Source organism: Neofelis nebulosa, chromosome 6 (assembly GCF_028018385.1).
Source record: "Neofelis nebulosa isolate mNeoNeb1 chromosome 6, mNeoNeb1.pri, whole genome shotgun sequence".
NCBI lineage: Eukaryota > Metazoa > Chordata > Mammalia > Carnivora > Felidae > Neofelis > Neofelis nebulosa.
The window spans coordinates 139996418-140016502 of record NC_080787.1 but is presented as its reverse complement, the minus strand read 5'-3'; the positions used below and the strand labels follow the sequence as shown (position 1 = coordinate 140016502).

General features: G+C 42.9%; 1 protein-coding gene across 2 annotated transcripts in view; it reads left to right on the top strand.

Annotated features, from left to right (window-relative positions):
• Positions 1-12283, top strand: part of RMND1 (required for meiotic nuclear division 1 homolog) — a 47434-nt gene extending 35151 nt beyond the window's left edge. For both annotated transcript variants that reach the window (XM_058735658.1, XM_058735660.1), the window contains 2 exons: positions 9441-9557; positions 10025-12283. In XM_058735658.1, coding sequence (XP_058591641.1) covers positions 9441-9557; positions 10025-10066 — 159 coding nt within the window. In that variant the 3' untranslated portion in view covers positions 10067-12283. The remainder of the gene's footprint in view (positions 1-9440; positions 9558-10024) is intronic.
• The last annotated feature ends 7802 nt before the right edge of the window (positions 12284-20085 follow it).

The following is a 20085-nucleotide window of genomic DNA, read 5'->3' as shown; positions in this document are numbered from 1 at the left end:
AAAAGCTAGCTACAAGAACTAATTAGCGAATTTCTCAAGGTTAAAAAATCCAGGGTCACTATATAAAAAATTAACTATACTGCCAATGAACAATTGGAAAATGAAATATTTGAAATACCATTTACAACATGGTCAAGACTTCAGATTATATAGGAATAAATTAAAAAGAAAAGATCTGTACCCTGAAAACTACAAATGTTGGCTGAGAAATTAAATGAAGACATATCCCATGTATATACAACAGAAGATTCAGTATTATGAAGAAGTTACTTCTGGAAGTTACCCTGTAGATTCCAACTCAGTCCCAAGCAAAATGCCAGCAGGCTTTTAAAAAATGTATTTTAGAAGTAACAAGCTGATTATAAAATGTAAATGCAAGGGGCCTAGACTAGCCAAACCAACGCTGAAGAAAGGACAAAGTTGTAGGACTTTTATTACCTGATTTTAAGGCTTGCGGTAAATCAAGCTACGGTAATCAAGACATTTGACTCTTGGCATAAGAATAGACATATAGATTAATGGAACAGAGTAGATTTCAGAAACAGACCTGCACACATATAGGCAATTGATGTTTTTTCTTAGGTGATTGATTTTTGACAAATATAAGTCAGCTCAACGAATGGCTGGGATAATTGGATAGCCATAAGTTTAAAAAAAAAAACAAAAAACTCTAGGGGTACCTGGGTGGTTCAGTTGTTTAAGCATCCAACTCTGGATTTCAGCTCAGGTCATGATCTCACTGTTTGTGCGATGGAGCCCCGCCTCGAGTCCCGAGCTGGGCTCTGTGCTGACAGCACGGAGCCTGCTTGGGATTCTCCCTCTCTCTGCCTCTCGCCTGCTTGCACTTGCATGATCTTGCTCTCTCTCTCTCTCTCTCTCTCTCTCTCTCTCAAAGAAAAAAAAAAAAAAAGAACTCTATTCTTCACTTCACACACATGGATCAGAGACTGAAAAACATAAAAACTAAAATTCTAAAACTTTAGGAATAAAAAATAGGAGAAAGCCTCCTGACCTTCAGGCAGGCAAAGATTTCTTAGGGAAAAAAAAAAATGAACCTTGGGGGGGAAACTTGGTCAAAACTAAAAACTACTGCTCCTCGAAAGACATTGCTAAAAAAAAAAAAAAAAAGAAAGACATTGCTAAGTATCTGAAAGACAAGCCACAGGCTGGGAGGAGATGTTCTCAGTATGTATTCCTGACAGAGGACTTACCCAGAAAATCTAAAGAAGTCTTTCTACTCCGTAATAAAAGGACAGCCCAATTTTTGAAATGGGGGAGAGATTTGGACACCTCACAAAAGAAAATAATGCAAGTGGCCGTATGAACATGAATAAGATGTTCAGTGTCCTTGTTCACCAAGAAAGTGCAAATTAAAACTACAATGTGAGGGGTGCTCAGTCGGTTAAACGTCCCACTCTTGACTTCAGCTCAGGTCATGATCTCATGGTTTGTGAGTTCGAGCCCCTCATCTGGCTCTGCGTTGTCAGGGTGGAGCCTGCCTGGGATTCTGTCTCCCTCTCTCTCTGCCCCTCCCCGCTTGCTCACTATCTCTATTTCTTTCTCAAAAACAAAAACAAAAAAACTTTAAAAACTACAATGTGATATCACTACACACCCATTAGAATGGCTAAAATTTAAAAGACTGATACCAGTTATTAGTAAGGATGGGGGGCAATTGAAATTTTCATTACTCGTGGAAATATAAATTGGTACAATGGCTTGGCAGTTTCTCATAAAACCAATCATTGTCTTACGAGAAGACTCAACAGTTCCACTCCTAAGTATTTTACCCAGGAGAAACGAAAACGGGTCCTCTCGCTGTTTTATACACAAATGTTCTTAGCAGCTTTATTCATAATAGCCCCAAACTAGAAGAAGTCAGGTGGTGTCCATCAGTAAGGGAATGGATAAACAAATTGTGGTATATCCATACAGTGGAATACCACTCAGCAATAAGTTAGTTACTAATACATGCCACGACATGGATAAATACCAGAATCATTATGCCGAATGGAAAAATCTAGACACAAAAACAGATGTGCTGTGTTTATGGGATTTAGAAAGGCAAATCGAATCTGTAGTTACAGAAAGTGGATCATTGATTCCCTGGAGCTCGGGATGGGTGGGTGGATGGGACCTTAGTTTTTATAGGGGCACAAAGGAACTCTTTGGGATGATGGAAACATTGCAGGGACAGTTGCAAGGATATCCGTTTGTCAGAAGTCTTCCAATTGTATAGTTAGAAAGGCTGCATTTTATTGTATGTAAATTATGCCTCAGTAAAGTTAACTTGAAAATAAAGTCTCTTATGAGAATTCCTTAATGACACAGTAACGGAAAACATCAGTGTTGATGAGACAAATTTCACTGGGGGCAAATCGGAGAGCACTCAAAGTTACTGCTCTTGGGTATCTCTTTTTTCTCTTGGAATGGAGACTTCTGGTGGAATCATGATCATTGTGATGGGGTCCAAAGCCATTGCCACCAAGCAGATGCGGACCTTCTCTGCCTCTTCTGATAACCAGCCTGCTGTGCTTAATTGAGTCAGTAAAGTGAGCAGTAACCAAGATAACCAGCTGCTTGGAAGCTTGAGCTCAGCTACACTCCCCCCACCCCATCCTGTCTTCCCTCAAACCACGGTTCTGTGATATCGATGCCAAAGGTGTCTTTCACGTATCCTTCGTGGACAGGAGTACCGGAAAGGAGAAACAATATCATGGTCACCAATTAGGAGCGTGGTTTGAGCATATGGCTCACCGAAGTATCACGATAAGGATGTCTTTCAAGAACTGAATATGAACACGGCACTCAACAGGAAAGCCAGAGTTGAAATGAGAAATGTCAAAGGAGGGTCAGTAATGAAGACAGAAGTGCAATGAAATAATCAACTGGCTGGACAAGAATCAAAATGCTGAGAAGGAAGGGAAAACCTGGAGAGAGTGCCAGTGCATCATACTCTGTTAAACCAGGAGGGGTATCTCGGGGCTTCCCTGGGCACAGAGCTCCTCCCGTGGAGACACCATGGGAAGGTTGACTGTGCAGCCCAGAGAGCAGGTGGGGTAGGGTCCAGCCAGTCCCCAGATTGGAAAAGTCCCGGAACAGGTCCGTTCTGTGGCAGTTTTGTTTGTTTTTTTTAAATCTCATACGAACTATATTTAACTACAGTACTACTGGCTTCTCAGTCCTTAACTGAGTACACAGGGAGGGTGCATACGTTGCAGTTCATCAGAATAAGGGTCTGTTTAAATGTGGCACCATCATCTATCTCTAGCTTAAGTTCTTTCAAGTTGATGTGATTTGATTTGTTTGATGCTTTTGGGCCAGGACCACCTCTGGTTGCATTTTGCCTGAGGAGCCCAAAGGTCGCCTCCTAGGAAAGGTTTCCCATCAGGTCTGTGCCTCTGTGCTTCTGGAGTTCTTTGTACGTATGTCCCAGGGGCAGCACTTCACACGCTGCATCTGAGTGTTCTGATCACGTGCGCGGACTGGGTTCCTGCTGAGGTCCCTCTTCCTGGTTTGTGGCCACCTTCTCAGTGTGGCCTCACGTGGCAGAAGGAGAAAGTGCTGTCCTTCCTGTAAGGACACTAATTCCATCATAGGGGCCCCACCCTCATGACCTCATCTCCACCTGATCACCTCCCAAAGGCCCCATCTCCAAATACCATCACCTTAGGAGGTAGGGCTTCACCATAAGAATTTAAGGGGGATACAAACATTGTGTAATACCAACAGTCCCTGAAAATTCACTTTAATTTTTCTTTAGGAGCTAAAATTCAAGATTGATTTTAATTATCTTTATAAATTACATATTTCTACCACATCTCTATTGGATTCTATGTTAGGAACTGGGGCAAGATAGCTAAAAGTAGAAGTAGCAATGTATTAGGGGGAAAGGGACTTCTATGAAATTGGAGCTATACTCGTGGGATTCCCCCTCCTTCCTTACAACACAGCAGCAAAGGGGATAGAAGCTGCTTTCCCCAAATATCTGAATATATGGTAGGCACACCGGAGACAGAGGGATGATTTGGCTCGTGGGCCCAGAGGGCAAGCAAGGTAGGTGGACTGGGACCTCTAGTAGGTAAATGCCTTCTAACCATGGTGGCCACGTGGGTTTGAACTACATTCCATTGTATATAATGGATTTGGATGTTCTGTTTCTGAAAACTCCTTACATAGCAACTACAGCGCTCATCAGAATTCCTTTGGTAACTGACAGTTTTTATGGAACTCTCCTCTCATTCCATTAAATTAGTCTCCCCGATAGCATAGGTGCCCTGTTACTACCACTGTCGTCTACGTGGCTTGATTGAGTCATTACAGCTAATTGTTCATCATCTCCCAGCCCCACTCTGAGCCATCTCTTTGGTGTCAAACCTTCCACATGAGTTAGCAAGCATTCCTGAAAGTTCCCAAACTACATTTCTCAGGGTACTTTCTTAGCATGCCAAAGGCAGTTAAGACTAGTTATGTGAAGATTATTTAGAAGGAGATAAAAGAATTTAACGTTCCTTAGCGCGCTCAACGCAATGCTGGCACCGTGTGTGATACAAAAAAAAAAAAAAAAAAAATTAAGAACCGGTGCTGCCCTTGAACAAGGTTTACAGTGTTCCAAGAAGACGTACAGGACAAAGAGAGTTAGTGGTGGTGTCACGAAGAAGCTGTTCCTTCTTCCAGTTTGTTGTTGGGTTTTTTCCCAGGGGAAAGAGTCTTGAGAAAAATCAGAGTGATAGGCACGAGATGTGCGGAAAGCCATCCAAAAAGTTGAGGGTGGAGGCGAAGTCCTTTCAGCCGCTATTAGGGCTTCAGTGGGAAAGTCGGAGAGGGGTTGCACAAGTGCAGTCGCGCCAGGAAAGCCAGGTTGCGGTGGGCCCCTCACCACACCGGTCCGTCGGCGGCCCCGAGTCCTGTCGCGGGTTCCTTCCGTGACTTCCGCGCCCATTTCTTCCTGACGATTTCCAAGTAAGTATATCTGACCTCAGTTTCCTGCTTGCCTTGTTACCATTGCTGCTTCATCGCCTGCGAAATCCCACACGTCCTCCACACTCGCGGATCTCCTAGCATCCCTGCGAGAGTCACTTCCGTGTGTCGCTGCACGCCAGCGTGCAGGCTCCCTGGGGTCGGAGACCAGGATGGTCCTCTTCCCCGTTACGGTCCCAGTTCTCGGCAAGGCCTCACCCAGAGCACATGCTCAGTAAATGTCTGTAGAACTACTCAGTGGTTAAGATCGCAGAATGCAACCCGTGGCATTCTCCCAGAACACACTGAACCTGCCTGTTGTCCGTTTCGGCTCGTGGCGGGACCACCAGCCTCTTGTCTCTGTCAGTCAAGCAGAAAATTGAGATGCATGGTGGTTTCCTCTTTCTGCTTCATTCACCCTCCACGTCCGGGCACACTGTCCTGTCGTTTTCTCCTACGAATCCATTCATTGATGGATACTTCTTGAAAGTCCAGACGACAGGCCCTGGGCTGGTGACCACACGGGGGGCGGGGGGGGGGGGGGGGGGGGTAGGGAGGGAGGCGGAGGGGGTGGTTACAATGCTGACGCCTCCCTTCTAGGCCCCACCTGTAACACTCCCGGACTGTTCCGATACCTTCTTCGCTGGACCCTTTAGCTGGAAGGCAGAGATGTCTCCTCTGCCCGGCACAGTATAGTAAATACGACATTTGAAGACGGAATAAAGGACCCGCAGCGCCTACAGAATAAAATCCCAAGGTTACCTCGCGGTGGAGGTTTCTCTTGTGCTGTAACGCGTTGCCGCCAACTGGCTTACCGCAAACGCATCGGATTACAGCGCTGTGGGTCAGAAGTCTGACGGGAGAGTCACTGAGGCAAAATCAAGGTGTGGCAGGACTGCGTTCCTTTCAGGAGGCGCTGGGCAGGAAAAGGCTTTCCTTGCCTTCTCCGGCTCCTACAGGCTGCCCACGTCCCTTGGCCTGCAGCCCCTGCCACACAGCAGAGGCGAGTTGGGGCCTCATGTGGCATCACTTGAAGCTCTTCTCGCCGTTTCCACCGTGACTACGCTGAACCCCACCTCCCCCAATAATCTAGGTTTATCTCCCTGTCTTAAGGTCAGCTGATCAGCAGCGTTCATTCTATATGCCATCGTAACTCTCCTTCTCCAGGCCGTTGTGCTTAAGTCCTAGGGATCAGGGTGTGAATGCCCTCGGGGGATCGTTTTTGTGCCTACGGCATACGGTCTACGGTATCTCTCGCAGTTGGGCACTAACTTACCTTTTTAACCTCACTTCCAAGTATTTCCAAGTATCCAGCGTGCTGTGCGTCCATGCGGTTTCCTGTGTGACATGCTTTCCCCAGGTCCCCTTCCTGTAGCTCCCCGCCCTCTCCTCCCAGCACCTACCTGTTTAGGGCCCACTTCACATTTACCACCTCTGTATACCATCCCTGTGTTCTCCCTCGTGTGTGCATGTAACGTGAATGACGCTATAGCGAAATGAAGTAGGAAGCGTGCGCTAGTGGGGCCTCCCTTGCACAAACCACGGGAAAAGTTTCAGCCCTGCTTTATCACCGTGTACTGCCGAGAAAAGCCAGGCTGGAGTGTGGGAGCAAGGCATGCATGTCTCGCACAGACCCAAACGGGTCACTCGGGACTCTCTCTCCTGAGCACCTTCTGTGCCAGGTTGGCCTCCTCCTTGCCTCTCCGTGGCCTTCTCTGGGGAATGGGGGGAAACAGGTGTGGGGAGAGGGAATGTCCAAGTTGACATTTCGGTCTGCCTGGCAACTTCAAGGGATCGGGACAGGTGTCCAAGCTTTGACCAGCCGTGCGGTGAGAGAACTGGGCATTATGGTCGGCTAAGCCTGGGTCTTCTCCCCAGCTCTTCCACCCTGGGGCCTTGGGGAGGAGGTCTGGGGAAGGTGCCAGGTGGGTGCTGACATCATGACGGGCAGTATCGCACGGTTGAAACTCGTGCAAGAGGAACCCCCCAAGGTGGGGGGCAGGAGGGGAGGGTGCCGCGTGGACAGCAGAGGATTGTGAGGCAGAATGAAGTGCCTGACACCAGGGGACAAGGTGCTGTAGGGGCACCGAGGAAAGAGCAGGCTGGAAGGCTTTCTGAACATTGCTCAGGACCCCACCATCTAAAATGCGATTGGACCACATGATCTGGGATAATGTTATCAAGAAGGCAATGAACGATAAAATGCTTACAAAGCTGTTGAACAGCCGTTTAGAATGAAAACTGATGCGGCGGTGGGGGGGGGGGGGCGACAGCGATGGATCCCTTCTTGAATAATGAATAGTTGATGAAGACCTACCTCTGTGGTACTAAGGAATGCTAAGTAGGGAGTAGATTCAAGACTGTCCACGGAGGGGCTAACTGTAGGGAGTGGGGATTAGAGATCAAACATCTCCACCCCAGGTGACTGGGAAGATAAGGACCTGATTGGAAAAAGGAAACCCAAGGCGAGGGATAGACTTGAACAGGATGTCAGTTTTCGTTTGAGAAACATTAAATTTGAGGTGTGGGCAGGAGACCCGGAAGATGTTTTATAGAAAGAAATTCAGTCAGAGAAGGGTGCCTGGGCGGCTCAGTCGGTTAAGTGTCCGACTCTTGATCTCCGCTCAGGTCTCGATCTCAGGATCATGTGTTCAAGCCCTGAGTTGGGCTCCTCATTGGGCATGAAGCCTACTTAAAAAGGAAATTCAGTCAAAGAGACCAGCATTAAACATTTATATTTGGGAGTAAAAAATAGTTAAGTCTTTCCCAAAATGTGGGATACATAACACTTGTTCAAGAGATGAATTTAGGTGATACAAGGACCCTGAATTAACATCGAAGCAAGTCCGAGCAATTTCTCTCGGGAGAAGCACTTAGTTTGGCTGTCGCGGTTCTCGATAGGCCGTCTAACAGATGCGACTCTCCCACTTCCCCAGGTGTCAGGCTCAGCCTCCTGTTGGCAGCATAGTTTCACGTCGAACTGTTGTCCATTTATGGCAGTGACCCTTTGCTTTTAAAATAGACATATTAAGCAGAGCCTTTGGAAATCATGTAATAGTGCAGCTGGAACACACACATCACATATAGTGATTGGGGACGCGGGGGCGGGGGGGGGGGTGGTGATGGTGGGATGCAAGTGACCAAAGTTTAGGGAGCATCTACACAAACCAAAGTGGGTGAGATCGTGCAAGCAGAGTGCAGAGCTAGAAGACGAGGAGGACAAGATCAGGACTTAGGGAAATGCTATCTAAAAGCAAGAGGAGGTAGAGAAACCCCGGAAAAAAACGGTCAGAGGTAGAAAACTTAGTTCTTAGGGGAGAAAAAGTCAAAGGAAGTGTGTATTTCAAGGTGTTGTCAAATGTTTAACAGGTTTATAACCAAGAAAAGTTGCCATTTACCAATTAGGACATTTGGAGGTTTCAGGGGGGTTGTAATACGCAGCTTCTAAGGGCTGAAGAATAAACTGAGTGATGAGGAGGTGGAGGAAGGAAATGCCAGTTTAGTCAAAGGTGAAAGAAAATGGAAGAGGGTGGGGCCAGTGTCTTGAGAGAAGCAAGCCTGGGGATGAGCAAGTCTACAGACCAAGATTGAACAGCCAGTAGGAACAGGAGGGAAAGAAAGTAGGAAAGAGAGGAGAGGAAAGGAGGCACGGTCCTAAACATTTATACAGATGAGAAACTACATAATGTCCAGCCTGGAAACATAGTAAATGTATGCTTGAGTGTGGTCCCACGTGCTCTCATGATTAAGGCGATGTGATGCTCTGTGCAGAATCCTTATACATATGGCACACTGACACATTTCCATTAATCCCCAAACATGCATCTGTGAGCATGGCCCCAAATTTCCAGACCAGATCCACACCACCCTGTAAGTTATCAAAGGGAAACGATTTTTTAAAGGTTTCCAGATTTTCCAATTTCCAAAGGAAGGTGAAATACAGAGATTAGGGAGGTGTAACTACCAGGAGTCACATCCAAGTCTTAAATTCAAAGACTCTGAACCCACCCCAACCAGCCTGTGGCGAGGCATCGGAAACCAGAACCTCTGCAGTTGAGCACTGAAAGCAGTGCCATCTAGTGGCAAGTGTGCAGCAGGTCAAGTGGTCAAGTTTGGGGGGATGGGCAGCTTTAGTAGAAGGTAATCGTTGTTTGTCATCTTCAGGCCATGTTTTGGCCACAAAGCACGTTCTGACCACAGAGCATGTTTCGGGTTTGCCTTTCTTAACTGCTAAAAACCCAAGGGCAGCTACCAAAAGCTAGGACTCCAAAATCTTGGGCTGTAAGAGCTTCTGTATGCAGAGTACTTCTGCAGTCAAATCTGTGCTTTACAAAATGTCTCTGGAGTCACAAGAGGCAGGGAGGGGAGAGGCCTAAGGACCAAGAGTATACCTATTTCAAGCCTTTAGAATTTTGAGATGTGACCCTTTTCTTAGGTCTGTTGAAATATACAGGACACTTCCTAAGATTTTTCTGATGCAGGTCATGAATGAGAAACTTCAACACTGCATGGAGCTGACGGATCTAATGAGGAATCACCTGACTGAGAAGAGGGCACTCCGCCTGGAGTGGATGATCGTCATTCTGATCACCATCGAGGTAAGGATCTTTTTAAAATGAAAATAAGGGTGCCTGGCTGACTCTTGCTGGAGCGTTCAACTCAATCTCAGGGTCGTGGGTCTGGGCCTAATTTTGGGTGCAGAGATTACTTAAAAAAATAAAAATTAAAAATCTAAAAAAGTAATAATGTGACATAGAAAATGATAGTGGAGAAGAACATGGCTTTGTCCTAATTACTGAGTTTATTTGGAAGTGAGGCAAGTTTCAAGTGGCTATGGCAATATTGCAAATGCACCAAGTGTGATTTTTGGAGAAGTTCCATTTTTAAAGACAGCATTTAGAGGATGTTCTAGCTGCAAATTTATAGGCCCTTTGCCTCAGATCTGCAGCTTGCCACATGGGAAAGACTACAGGAGCATTTTTCATTAATCACAATCTTGGAAAGTCATTTAGTTTGTACAAATGATTTGCTATGAAATTAATAAATCTCATTTTATCACCCTAAGGTAATGTTTGAATTGGGACGAGTATTTTTCCTGATCAAGTGATGGCCAAAGAAAAGCATCAGTGCAAGGGATATTAAAGTTCTGCAATCAAAAATAAATGCTCACTGTTGGGGGAATCTCTTATTTAGTAGGTATTTAATTTTTTTTAATCAGAAAGTTGTGATCTTTTTTAGCTCCTAAATGTATTGCTGCTTGAATAAAAACTATGACAAATCTGGCGTTGAGGTCTTTAACTGAGAAGCTGAAAGGAAGGTATTTTTAAAGAACTGTGGACAGCTTAGTACCTAAGAAATCTAGGCAGATACTTATTAAAGCCAAAAGGCTTAGATTTTGGACACTACCCATCATCTTTCTCCAGGAAATCCCAATCCTAGCCCTAAGTTCCCATACAGGAACTCTGGAGTGTTGGGAGTAAATACATAAAATACAGGTTTGTGATGACAGAAGTGGAATTTTCTTTACCTACTTTGGATGACATAATTTCAGGATAACTGCTCATTGACATTTCTCCTCTTCATTAATCAGTACTGTCCATCCTTTCACTACCTACCTAGTCAGAATATTCTTCCCACAAACACTTTTCATTTCACACATATTTTGGGGAAATGAAAAAATGCCATAAAGAACTTGACATTTATGTGCTTACCATCTTGAACTGGTAAACATTTTTTTTGATGTTTATTTTTGAGAGAGTGCAAGCAGGGTAGGGGCAGAAGAGGGACAGAGCGTCTGAAGTGGGCTCTGTGCTGGTAGTAGAGAACCCGACATGGGGCTTGAACTCACAAACTGAACCATGAGGTCATGACCTGAGCCAAAGTCGGACCCTTAACCAACTGAGCCACCCAAGAGCCCTGATACACAACTTTTTAAGCAAGCCCTTTTTATCTTCATTTTTATGCATAACCCCCACTTGCCCCACTATGCTTCCCACCACAATGAATTTAAATGTTCTAGGTTTTCTTCATACATTATACAGTTGACCCTTGAAAAAATGGGGGGTTAGGGGCACCAGCCCCCCACATAGCTGAAAATCCGTGTATAACTTTTGACTCCCCAAAAACTAGTTTTGGCCTGTTGACCAAAAGCCTCACCAATAAGTCAGTTAACACATTTTTTTCTTACATGTATTATGTACTGTAATCTTACAATAAAGCAAGCTAGAGGAAAGGCTGAAAAAATGCATTTACATACTATACCGTATTTATGGAAAAATCCACCTGCACAGGAGTGGAACTGCACAGTTCTTACCTGCTGTTCAGTTTATATCTCTGAACACAGTGTTACTGTTCTAAATCGAGACACTTATTTTGCAACTTAACTGCTACAGTGTTTCACCAAGAGAATACATATTTATACCCTTACTGCTGGTTTTTATGTACTTATTTGCTCTAACAGTGCAAAGGTAAACATCCTGGCTTATTTTCAGTTCACTGCAAGAGTTCTTGAGCAGCAATCTGGTAGGTACGTTTCCCAAGGCTTCCCAAGAACACATGGACATCGATAGTTCAAGAACAGCTTTCTAGACCTAAGTTCCATGTCAGCACTCAGAAAACGGCCGTGCCTGTGTGTACACCTGCAGTCAATGTACCAACCTATTCTTTCCGAGCTTCCCTTCTCACACTGTACAGAAGACATTTCTCACCCATCTTGAATCTCAGTTCCACCTACTGTATTTAAAAACCTATAAATATATTTTAAAACCCTCCAGGAAACCAACAAGAAGACAAATTTGAAATACTGGCCAACAAAGCTTCCTAATTTAATAGGGATCATATAATCCCCCACCTATTAAGAAGGGCACTTCCAATAAAGTTTTACTTCAATTATCAGTATGTACTCTACTGTTTGGGTCACCTTTGTGTTAATTGTAACAATTTTAACAACAAAAACAAACACCTGGTGTCTCGTGGTCCAGACAGATTCTAACATTTCAGCTTATATACAAGTATGCTGCAAAGATCAAAAGGATAATCAGTAAGACCTTCAAGCGTAAAAATTTATTAGGTAGACATTTTTTGGGAAAAATATAACATTTTCCATAAGAAAAAGGAACGGCGTTAAGTCTGAATCGCTTACTTATGTTTAAAGGTTATCATGGTAGCCACCAACTCGTTATGGTAGTACATTGCACTAGATACATTAAAGGCAGATATAACAGATTTTTAAACATCAACATTTGATTCATCAGAAACTACATTTTTCAAATACTTAAATTCATGCAAAAAGCTTCAACTTTTAAAAGTTATAGAGAAGTTTTTATATCTTAGGTGTAACAGAAGCAAGGAAGTGTTTCACGATCACAATTTCTGTAAGAACAAAATGACCAAGAAATCCTACCAGAAGACTAAAGAGAGCCTCAAGTTAACTACATTCACCAGTCGTCCTGGAAGCACTCTTCAAAATGGGATCAAATTTCTATCACTCATGAGAGGACAGTGGTTAAGACCAACCTGCATTCGAATTCTTCACCACCACCTGCCAGCTGGATCACCTTGGGCCAATCACTGAGTCTCTCTGGGTCTGTTTTTTTCCATCTGTAAAATGGGTTTAATAGTACCACTACCTGATAGAGTTGCTAGGAGTATTAATGGAATTAACACATGTGAAGCCTAGAGTTTACTGTTCCTACCATCCATCTGAGCAAAAATCCCAGTATGATCCTGAGATTAAATGGAGGTTGAAGCAAATCACGAGGACTCCCTCTGAGTCCAGTTGACAGCATGAGAGACTTAAAGACAGAGGTTAGTAAACCCTGCACCTAAATGGATGAAGTGTTGTTCAGTAAATATGAAGTAGTATTTCCACTGTTCCCAAATGAGTCGGCTGTTCAGCGCGAGCCCCAAAAGCCTTGGAAACTCTACACAATTCCCACGCACCAGGCAGCTGCCCGTAAGCATTCTGGGTGCCTCCTCAGACAACCACAGCAGTCAGAAGTAGAGATGTTCTGACGTGTAAAATCAATACACGTTGCTTGCAGAAGAAAGATACTCCCCTAATTTAAGTATACCCTGGTCTTCCTACCACTTACAGCAGTTTTTTCCAAAGCGTGATGCTCAGACCAACTGCATCAGCGAACACCTGGGCGTCCATGATTTACAGATTCCTGTGTTTTGCAGTCAATTTCTGAGGCTGCAACTAAAATGTTTTTTGCAACTCTCCAAGAGGTTCCCATGCTCACTAAACTCGGAGAACCACTAACTTGAGAGACTTATCGGCTTGTCCTCAGCTTACAGATGCAGACGGTCAGTAATTCACTAGCACCTCTTGCTCCGTTTAATGTACTGATGTGTCTCTTCGGGTGATTCAGTTCTCACCTTCCCCAGCCCCATCCCCTCCCCTCGCGCTCCTCTGAGCCCCGCTTTACAAACCGCGTGTGGCCCCTGCCGTGAGATGGTGGAAGATGAGCAGAGGAAGGTTTTCCAAGTGCTTCCGATGCTAATCTATTAACTTTCAATTCTGGCCATTGGTTCTGAATTGCCATTTCTGTAAGGAAGATTTAAGGTCACTAGTCCAAATTCCCTTTCCTCAGAGGTTTAACAAAGCAGGATTTTGTTAAAATCTTTAAAGGCCACATTTTTTCACTCATTCTGCACAACATGAAACATAGGAGCTAAAATGTATGTGAGATTTACACATCACTATTTGAACTGAAAAACCCAAAACAAGAGATTATGTTAAGTACAAACTTGACTTTAACTTGGCTTCCACACGAGTCTTGGAAACTTGCTTACCACAACTGAATATTGCTAACATAAAAATATGGATTCTGCTTCTTGAACTCATCACATGAAGACTTACAGAGGGCAACAAACTACCAAAAAATGATGTAATTCCAGTCAAATCTAAGCCACCAGGGTGCTAATCTTTAAATTCAGAATACTGATCTTAATCTTAAAAGCCTCATGTGGTCTGGGTTCTGGTTACCTTAGAGATTTTGACTCTAAGCGCTCTGATGGCGGGGAAGATTAGTTTGAATACTTGTCCTGTGGTTCATGAACTGGAATCCCCAAATTTTATGGAGCCCTTTCAGATCCTGGATTTCCCGGCACTGAGGGGTTTCCTGCAGCAGCCAGACTTTCAGTGCTAGGCTGGGAAAGGCCCGGGCAAAGCAGCCAGCTGGTTATCCTATCTTCAGGCCACATTCTAGACATTAATGTTTAGACAGACAACTTTTTCAAATGAGGACTCTGTTGCCACTCTGAACAGCTTTAATATGGATAAACTACTGAAAACAGGAATCTCCCCTACCAAGGATCAATCATTTTCATAAAGAAAAACAAGCCAGTATCGTACACAGACACACAGTTGTTATCAGGGGAAGTCGTTTTTCCCTATAAATTTCATCACTGATTTCACCTTCAAGCGTAAAAATCCCAAGTCAAATGCAACTCTATAAGCAAAAATTCAGATTCACATTTGTTTTTTAGGAAATACTTCTAAATTACACTAAACGTGACACATGTTCAACGTCACCCAACTTGGCTGGGAAGCCAGTCTCAAAAGGCTACATATTCTAGGACTCCATTTATGTAACATGCATGCTAAAGGGGACAAAACTGATGAAGAACCAACCCGTGGGTGCCGAGGAGGATAAGGGTGGGAGGAAGAGCAAGTACATAAAGGGACAGCACAACAGAGTTGTTTGAAAGCGGCAGAACTGCTCTGTATCCTGACTGTGGTAGTGGTTACACAAATATTCATCTATGTTAAGTTCACAGAACTGTGCACCAAAAGAAAAACATATTTACAAATTGCTTTAATCAGTGATTATTTCAAAAATATGGTAATGATCTTATCATAGACTGAGGTATTGTGCTAAGCTCCCCTACACACACCTTCGTACACTTACACAAACCTAGGAGATAATTATTCTCCCTATTTGAGTAAAACAAAAAACTGAGGCTCAGAAATAAAGGAACATGCCCAAAGCCAAACAGCTTAAGGTACAGAGCACGATACCAACCTACACTTGACTTCACTACATAGTAGCCTACACTCTGTCCCCTCTGTTCATAAATACTAACCACTCTGTCTCTTCCAATAATGCCAGAACGCTATTATTAAGTCTCCTCATTCTATTCCTAACTCAACACATTACAGACAACATGAGAATGTGCAGATGAGCAAAACATGATTCTAGAGCAGCACGGCCCAACAGAACTTTCTGCAACAACAGAAATGTTCGACATCTGTGCTGTCCAATATGGTAGCCTCTACCCACATGTGGCTAGTGTGACATTAACTTACATTGCCACATGCAGCTTATAGCTACTTAACGGGACAGCACACTTCTAGAAAAATAATGTGAAAAGAACATGCACGCCACAGAAAAAAGCAACTTTTCAAAACATGATGGCAGCTCAAAACAATAAAACAATTCAGGGTAAATGTACAATGAAGAAGTAAAGCTAAGAAATGTACAACCACCAAACATGTGATGAAACTAAGTCTATTTTTCAAACATTATTCACCCTTCAAGATTCAGTTTTGTGGGTTTGTTTTTTTTTTTTTTCAACGTTTATTTTTCAGAGACAGAGACTGAGCACAAGCGGGAGAAGGGCAGAGAGAGAGACACACACAAAACCAACGCAGGCTCCAGGCTCTGAGTTGTCAGCACAGAGCCCAATGCGGGGCTCAAACTCACAAACCATGAGTTCATGACCTGAGACGAAGTTGGACGCTGAACCAACTGAGCCACCCAGGTGCCCCAAGATTCAGTTTAAATACCAACTTCATTTATACTACACCACTGCACTTTGAACACGTACAGTGTAGAACAAACTGTATAGTAAGTATATGACTGTCCTCCCCCACTGGACTGTGACCATCTTAAGAACATAGTTACTGACATATACACCACCAGCACCTCCCACCTATACCCAGAGGCTTTTTACAACAATAAACGTTTTCTTACATTCAGTTCTAGGGGAAAAAACTGACTTCTTGGCTCCTTCAACTACAGATTCTGCAAGCATCTGAGCACCAGCAATATACAGAAAAGGAAGTTCCTGTAAAGAATTTACAGTAGGGATGGGAGATACAAGATATAGATAGACAACAAGAAAAGCAATCATGTAAGTATGTGCTTTAGGGCAGAATAGCAACTGTCAGGAGTCCTGATGGTAAGAGAAACTGGAAAGCAGTTTAAGAACAAAGTAGCCATTATCAATCCGGCAACAGCAAAGGTGTAAGATAATTTACTGTATCCCCCAATCTATTACTCAGGAAAGTCTACTGAATTTTTTTTTTTCAATAAAACAATTTTTTTTCAATGTTTGTTTATTTTTGAAAGACAGAGCATGAGGAGGGGAGGGCAGTGAGAGAGGGAGACACAGAATCTGAAGCAGGTTCCAGGCTCTGAGCCGTCAGCACAGAGTCTGACACAGGTCTCGAACTCACGAACCAGGAGATCATGCCCTGACCCCCGAGTCAGATGCTTAACCGACTAAGTCACCCAGGTGCCCTGAGTCTACTGGATTTAAAAGAAATCAATCCAGGAAAGCCTTAGAAATTTACCCCAGTTTACTCACACTACCAATGTCAGGGTCTCTGCTCTTGTACCACAAAGCCAAAACCAGTCTTAGAATAAATCTTTCTAGATCCAAAGTGTCCATGACAATTTCACAGCAGAAAATGGTAGAACTTTCTTTCACACTCAAACCCTGATTTTCTTTTTTTATAACCTTTTAGGTCCTAGAAACGTGCTATTTGGAATAGTCAATCTCAAGATCTGTATATAGGCAACATCTGGAGCTAACAGTAAATAAAAGTTTGAGTTCATTTGATAAGTACATTTTGTCTCCTCTAAAAATCAATGGGGAAGGGGTGCTGGTATGAGGAGTCTACAAATTCATAAAGAATCGGGCATTATCTGCAGGCCAAACTGGTTGAAAGTATTACTATTATGTAGAAGATCGCAAACTAGGAGACTAGAAAACAACAGTTCTATACTATAAGTTCTTTAGATTTTTAAAAATCACCAGCCAGTTTTCTCAATCAGCACACAGATTATTCATGACAAAAATCAGAGAAAAATCAGTTTAGTTTTCCTAGACTGAACTGCCTTGGGCTGGTTAATTACTTAACTTCTCTGAGCCTCCCTTCTCAAATTTAAGATGGAGGGCTTGAGACTAGATGCCCTCAGAGAAAAAACTGACTTAATTAACTACGATAATTACTTACAGATTGACTTCAACAAGCCTTCTGGTTCAGTCCTAATTCACCCATCAACAGGAAAAATACAGAACTGTGGTAGTTATTAAAATATATCATAAATTCTTTGATACTCCTCCCTTCAAGACACAGAGCTTAATTCCTCCGCCCTTGGCTGTAGGCCGGACTTAACTTTAACTAACGGCATGTGGCAGTGGTGTAGCTTCCTCCTTGCTCTAGCTAGGATCCCTCACTCTGAGGGAAACAGACTACCACCATGTTGTGGGGACACTCAAGCAGTCTGTCGGAGAACTGAGACCCACCGACTGCCAGCATTAGCCTGCCAGAGGGTGAGCCACCTTGGAAGCAAATCCTTTAGCCCAGTCAACATCTTGACTGTAACCTCATGAAAGACCCTGACCCAAAACCACCAGGCTAACCTAGTTCAGATTCCTGATCCACAGAAACCGTAAGAGATAAGCAAATATTTACTGTTTTAAGCCATGAATCTTGGGGTCATTTGTAACAGCAAGAAAACTATTCTACCAGTTTTTTTCAAAAAGTAGGCTTAGATTCACTGGTGACTGATGAAATCAATTTAAACCACCACAATCACTTTTTTAAAAAAAGGTAGAATGGATTACATAACTCAAAACACCAAGTCCTATTTCCTGATGGCTGTTTAAATCTTACATGTATGTGGTTACCATCTTCATAATGTAATCAAAAAGGTCTGAAACCCAAAAGCCGGGCACCTGAGTGGCTGTCAGTTAAGCCTCTGACTTCAGTTCAGGTCACGATCTCCCAGTTCAGTTCGGTTCATGAGTTTGAGCCCCACATCTGGCTCACTGCTGTCAGCACCGAGCCCCCCGCCTTCGGAGCCTCTGTCCTCCTCTCTCTGCCCTTCCTCCACTTGCACACTCTATAAAATGAAAGAAAAGAAAAGAAACGAAACGAAACGAAAAAGAAAAAGAAAACAAAGAGAAGAGAGAAGAGAAGAGAAAAGAAAAGAAAAAAGAAAAGAGAAAAGAAAACACAAAATCCAACACTAATAGCAAAACAAAAGTTCCCTAAAGTATCAGGAATCCTTGAGGGAAAATGGTCTCAATAGCAACCAACTATAAAATAAGCATTTCCTATAAACTTTATAACCAAACCAACAAAATATAAGACACTTTCAAAATACATCTTATCTGACTTGTATGTTAAATTTAATGTAAAACACAGAAGGCGTGGTAGGCTTAATAGCATGTAAAAAGCATGTCATTTTCCTAATTCAAGGTTACCTGGGAGGACATCCTTCACGAAATTATGTAGGGAAAAAGCTGCTTTGGGATCTACCCACATCTATTATTTCCTCTATTACTTTTATTATCAGTGTTAAAGGAAATTCCATCTTCCACTTGAGCACTCACAGTCAAATTTTGGCCAAAAAAAAAAAAAAAAAAGTTAAGTACAGCACTATTAAATTGCTTTCTGACCACTGTCAGTCTCACTGAAATTATCCTCTTCAGAACACAAGCAAGTGCATATTCTTCTGACTGTATTTCAGCATAACACACATCAGAACTTTCAGCAGCACATGACTGCAGAATATTTATGCATAACTCACTTTTGATGAATCCACTTAGATTATCTGCTTACACTGTGATTTTCTTTGAGGTAAAATGTGTGAAACTATTTTTGAACTCCTAATTTCCCAAACTTATTTTGAAAATACCAAAATAAGTCAGTACATAAGCACTCAACATATGATTTAACTTCTATTTTTCTTACTACTCAGGGCATTTGTGGCTCTCTCACAACCAGACTGACAGGTCTCTTAACCCAATCCTGAGATACACTATTAGTCCTTCTTTGCAAGGACTATTTTTTCCCCAACCTCTGCCTATGTCTTCACCTAAATGTTTCTACTTCAGCAAGTTATAGAAAGCAGATATAATTTGCACAGCTTTCCTTATAATGCTATTACTTTATGCTGGTGACTAAAAATCAAAATAAGTTGGCAAAATTCAAGTAACATGCCTATGCCTTGAGAGAACCAGCAGCCAATCAGCCCCGTTCTAAAATCCAGAACAGCAGCTCTTGAAGAGAAAACTAGGATGTTCTTGACAGCACTTTCTCTAGGAATGAGACCCAGAGTTTCAGGAATAACCCTGGTTCATTTCCATACAACTACATAAGAGTACAGTACTGGGAAACTATTCACTGGTCTTAAGAATAAACGATTACTTTGAGACTCAAGGCCAATTACTCTAGACACAATGGTTAAAACTAATCTAAAACTTCAGCCATCAGTTTAGCCCACTTTTTCCTTTAGCTTCCCTTAAGTCAGTTCACTCTCCACTGTAAGTATTCCATCAGACCATAAACTTGGAAGTTCAGTCAAGGTCTAAAAGAATTAAGAACCAAAAGACTTCTAACTCTGTCTACCAATCAGAACCACTTTAGCTTCTCAATAAGATGAAACAAATCTCCACTGCAGAGCCAATCCAAGGAATCTGGCGTGCCAATCTGAAGGCCAACTTTGATGTGTTAGTGCACTAGAAATACTTATATCAGGGTCAGAATTTGGTTTTGCAGGCAGACATTTAACCACTCAAGTCATTTATCTAGCTGATCAAAGAACAAGAAAGTTCAAGGCAGGTATGTATGAAATCTATTATTCACTTTTGGACCACTAAAGTTACACAGCTGCTTATTTTGTCTTCAAAGAAGAAATTAGTCATCAGTAGCTCTGGGTATAACTGGATTACTAAATCAAACTCAGATTTTGGGGGGAGGGGGGCTGAGGGACACTTCTGTATGTTAACTGTCTTAAGGTATTAAGCTTGCCTTAACTATTTTGGAAACTATGTGCCAAGGCAATGTGCTAAGGCTGGCTCTGTAAACCATAACGGGTTCAACAT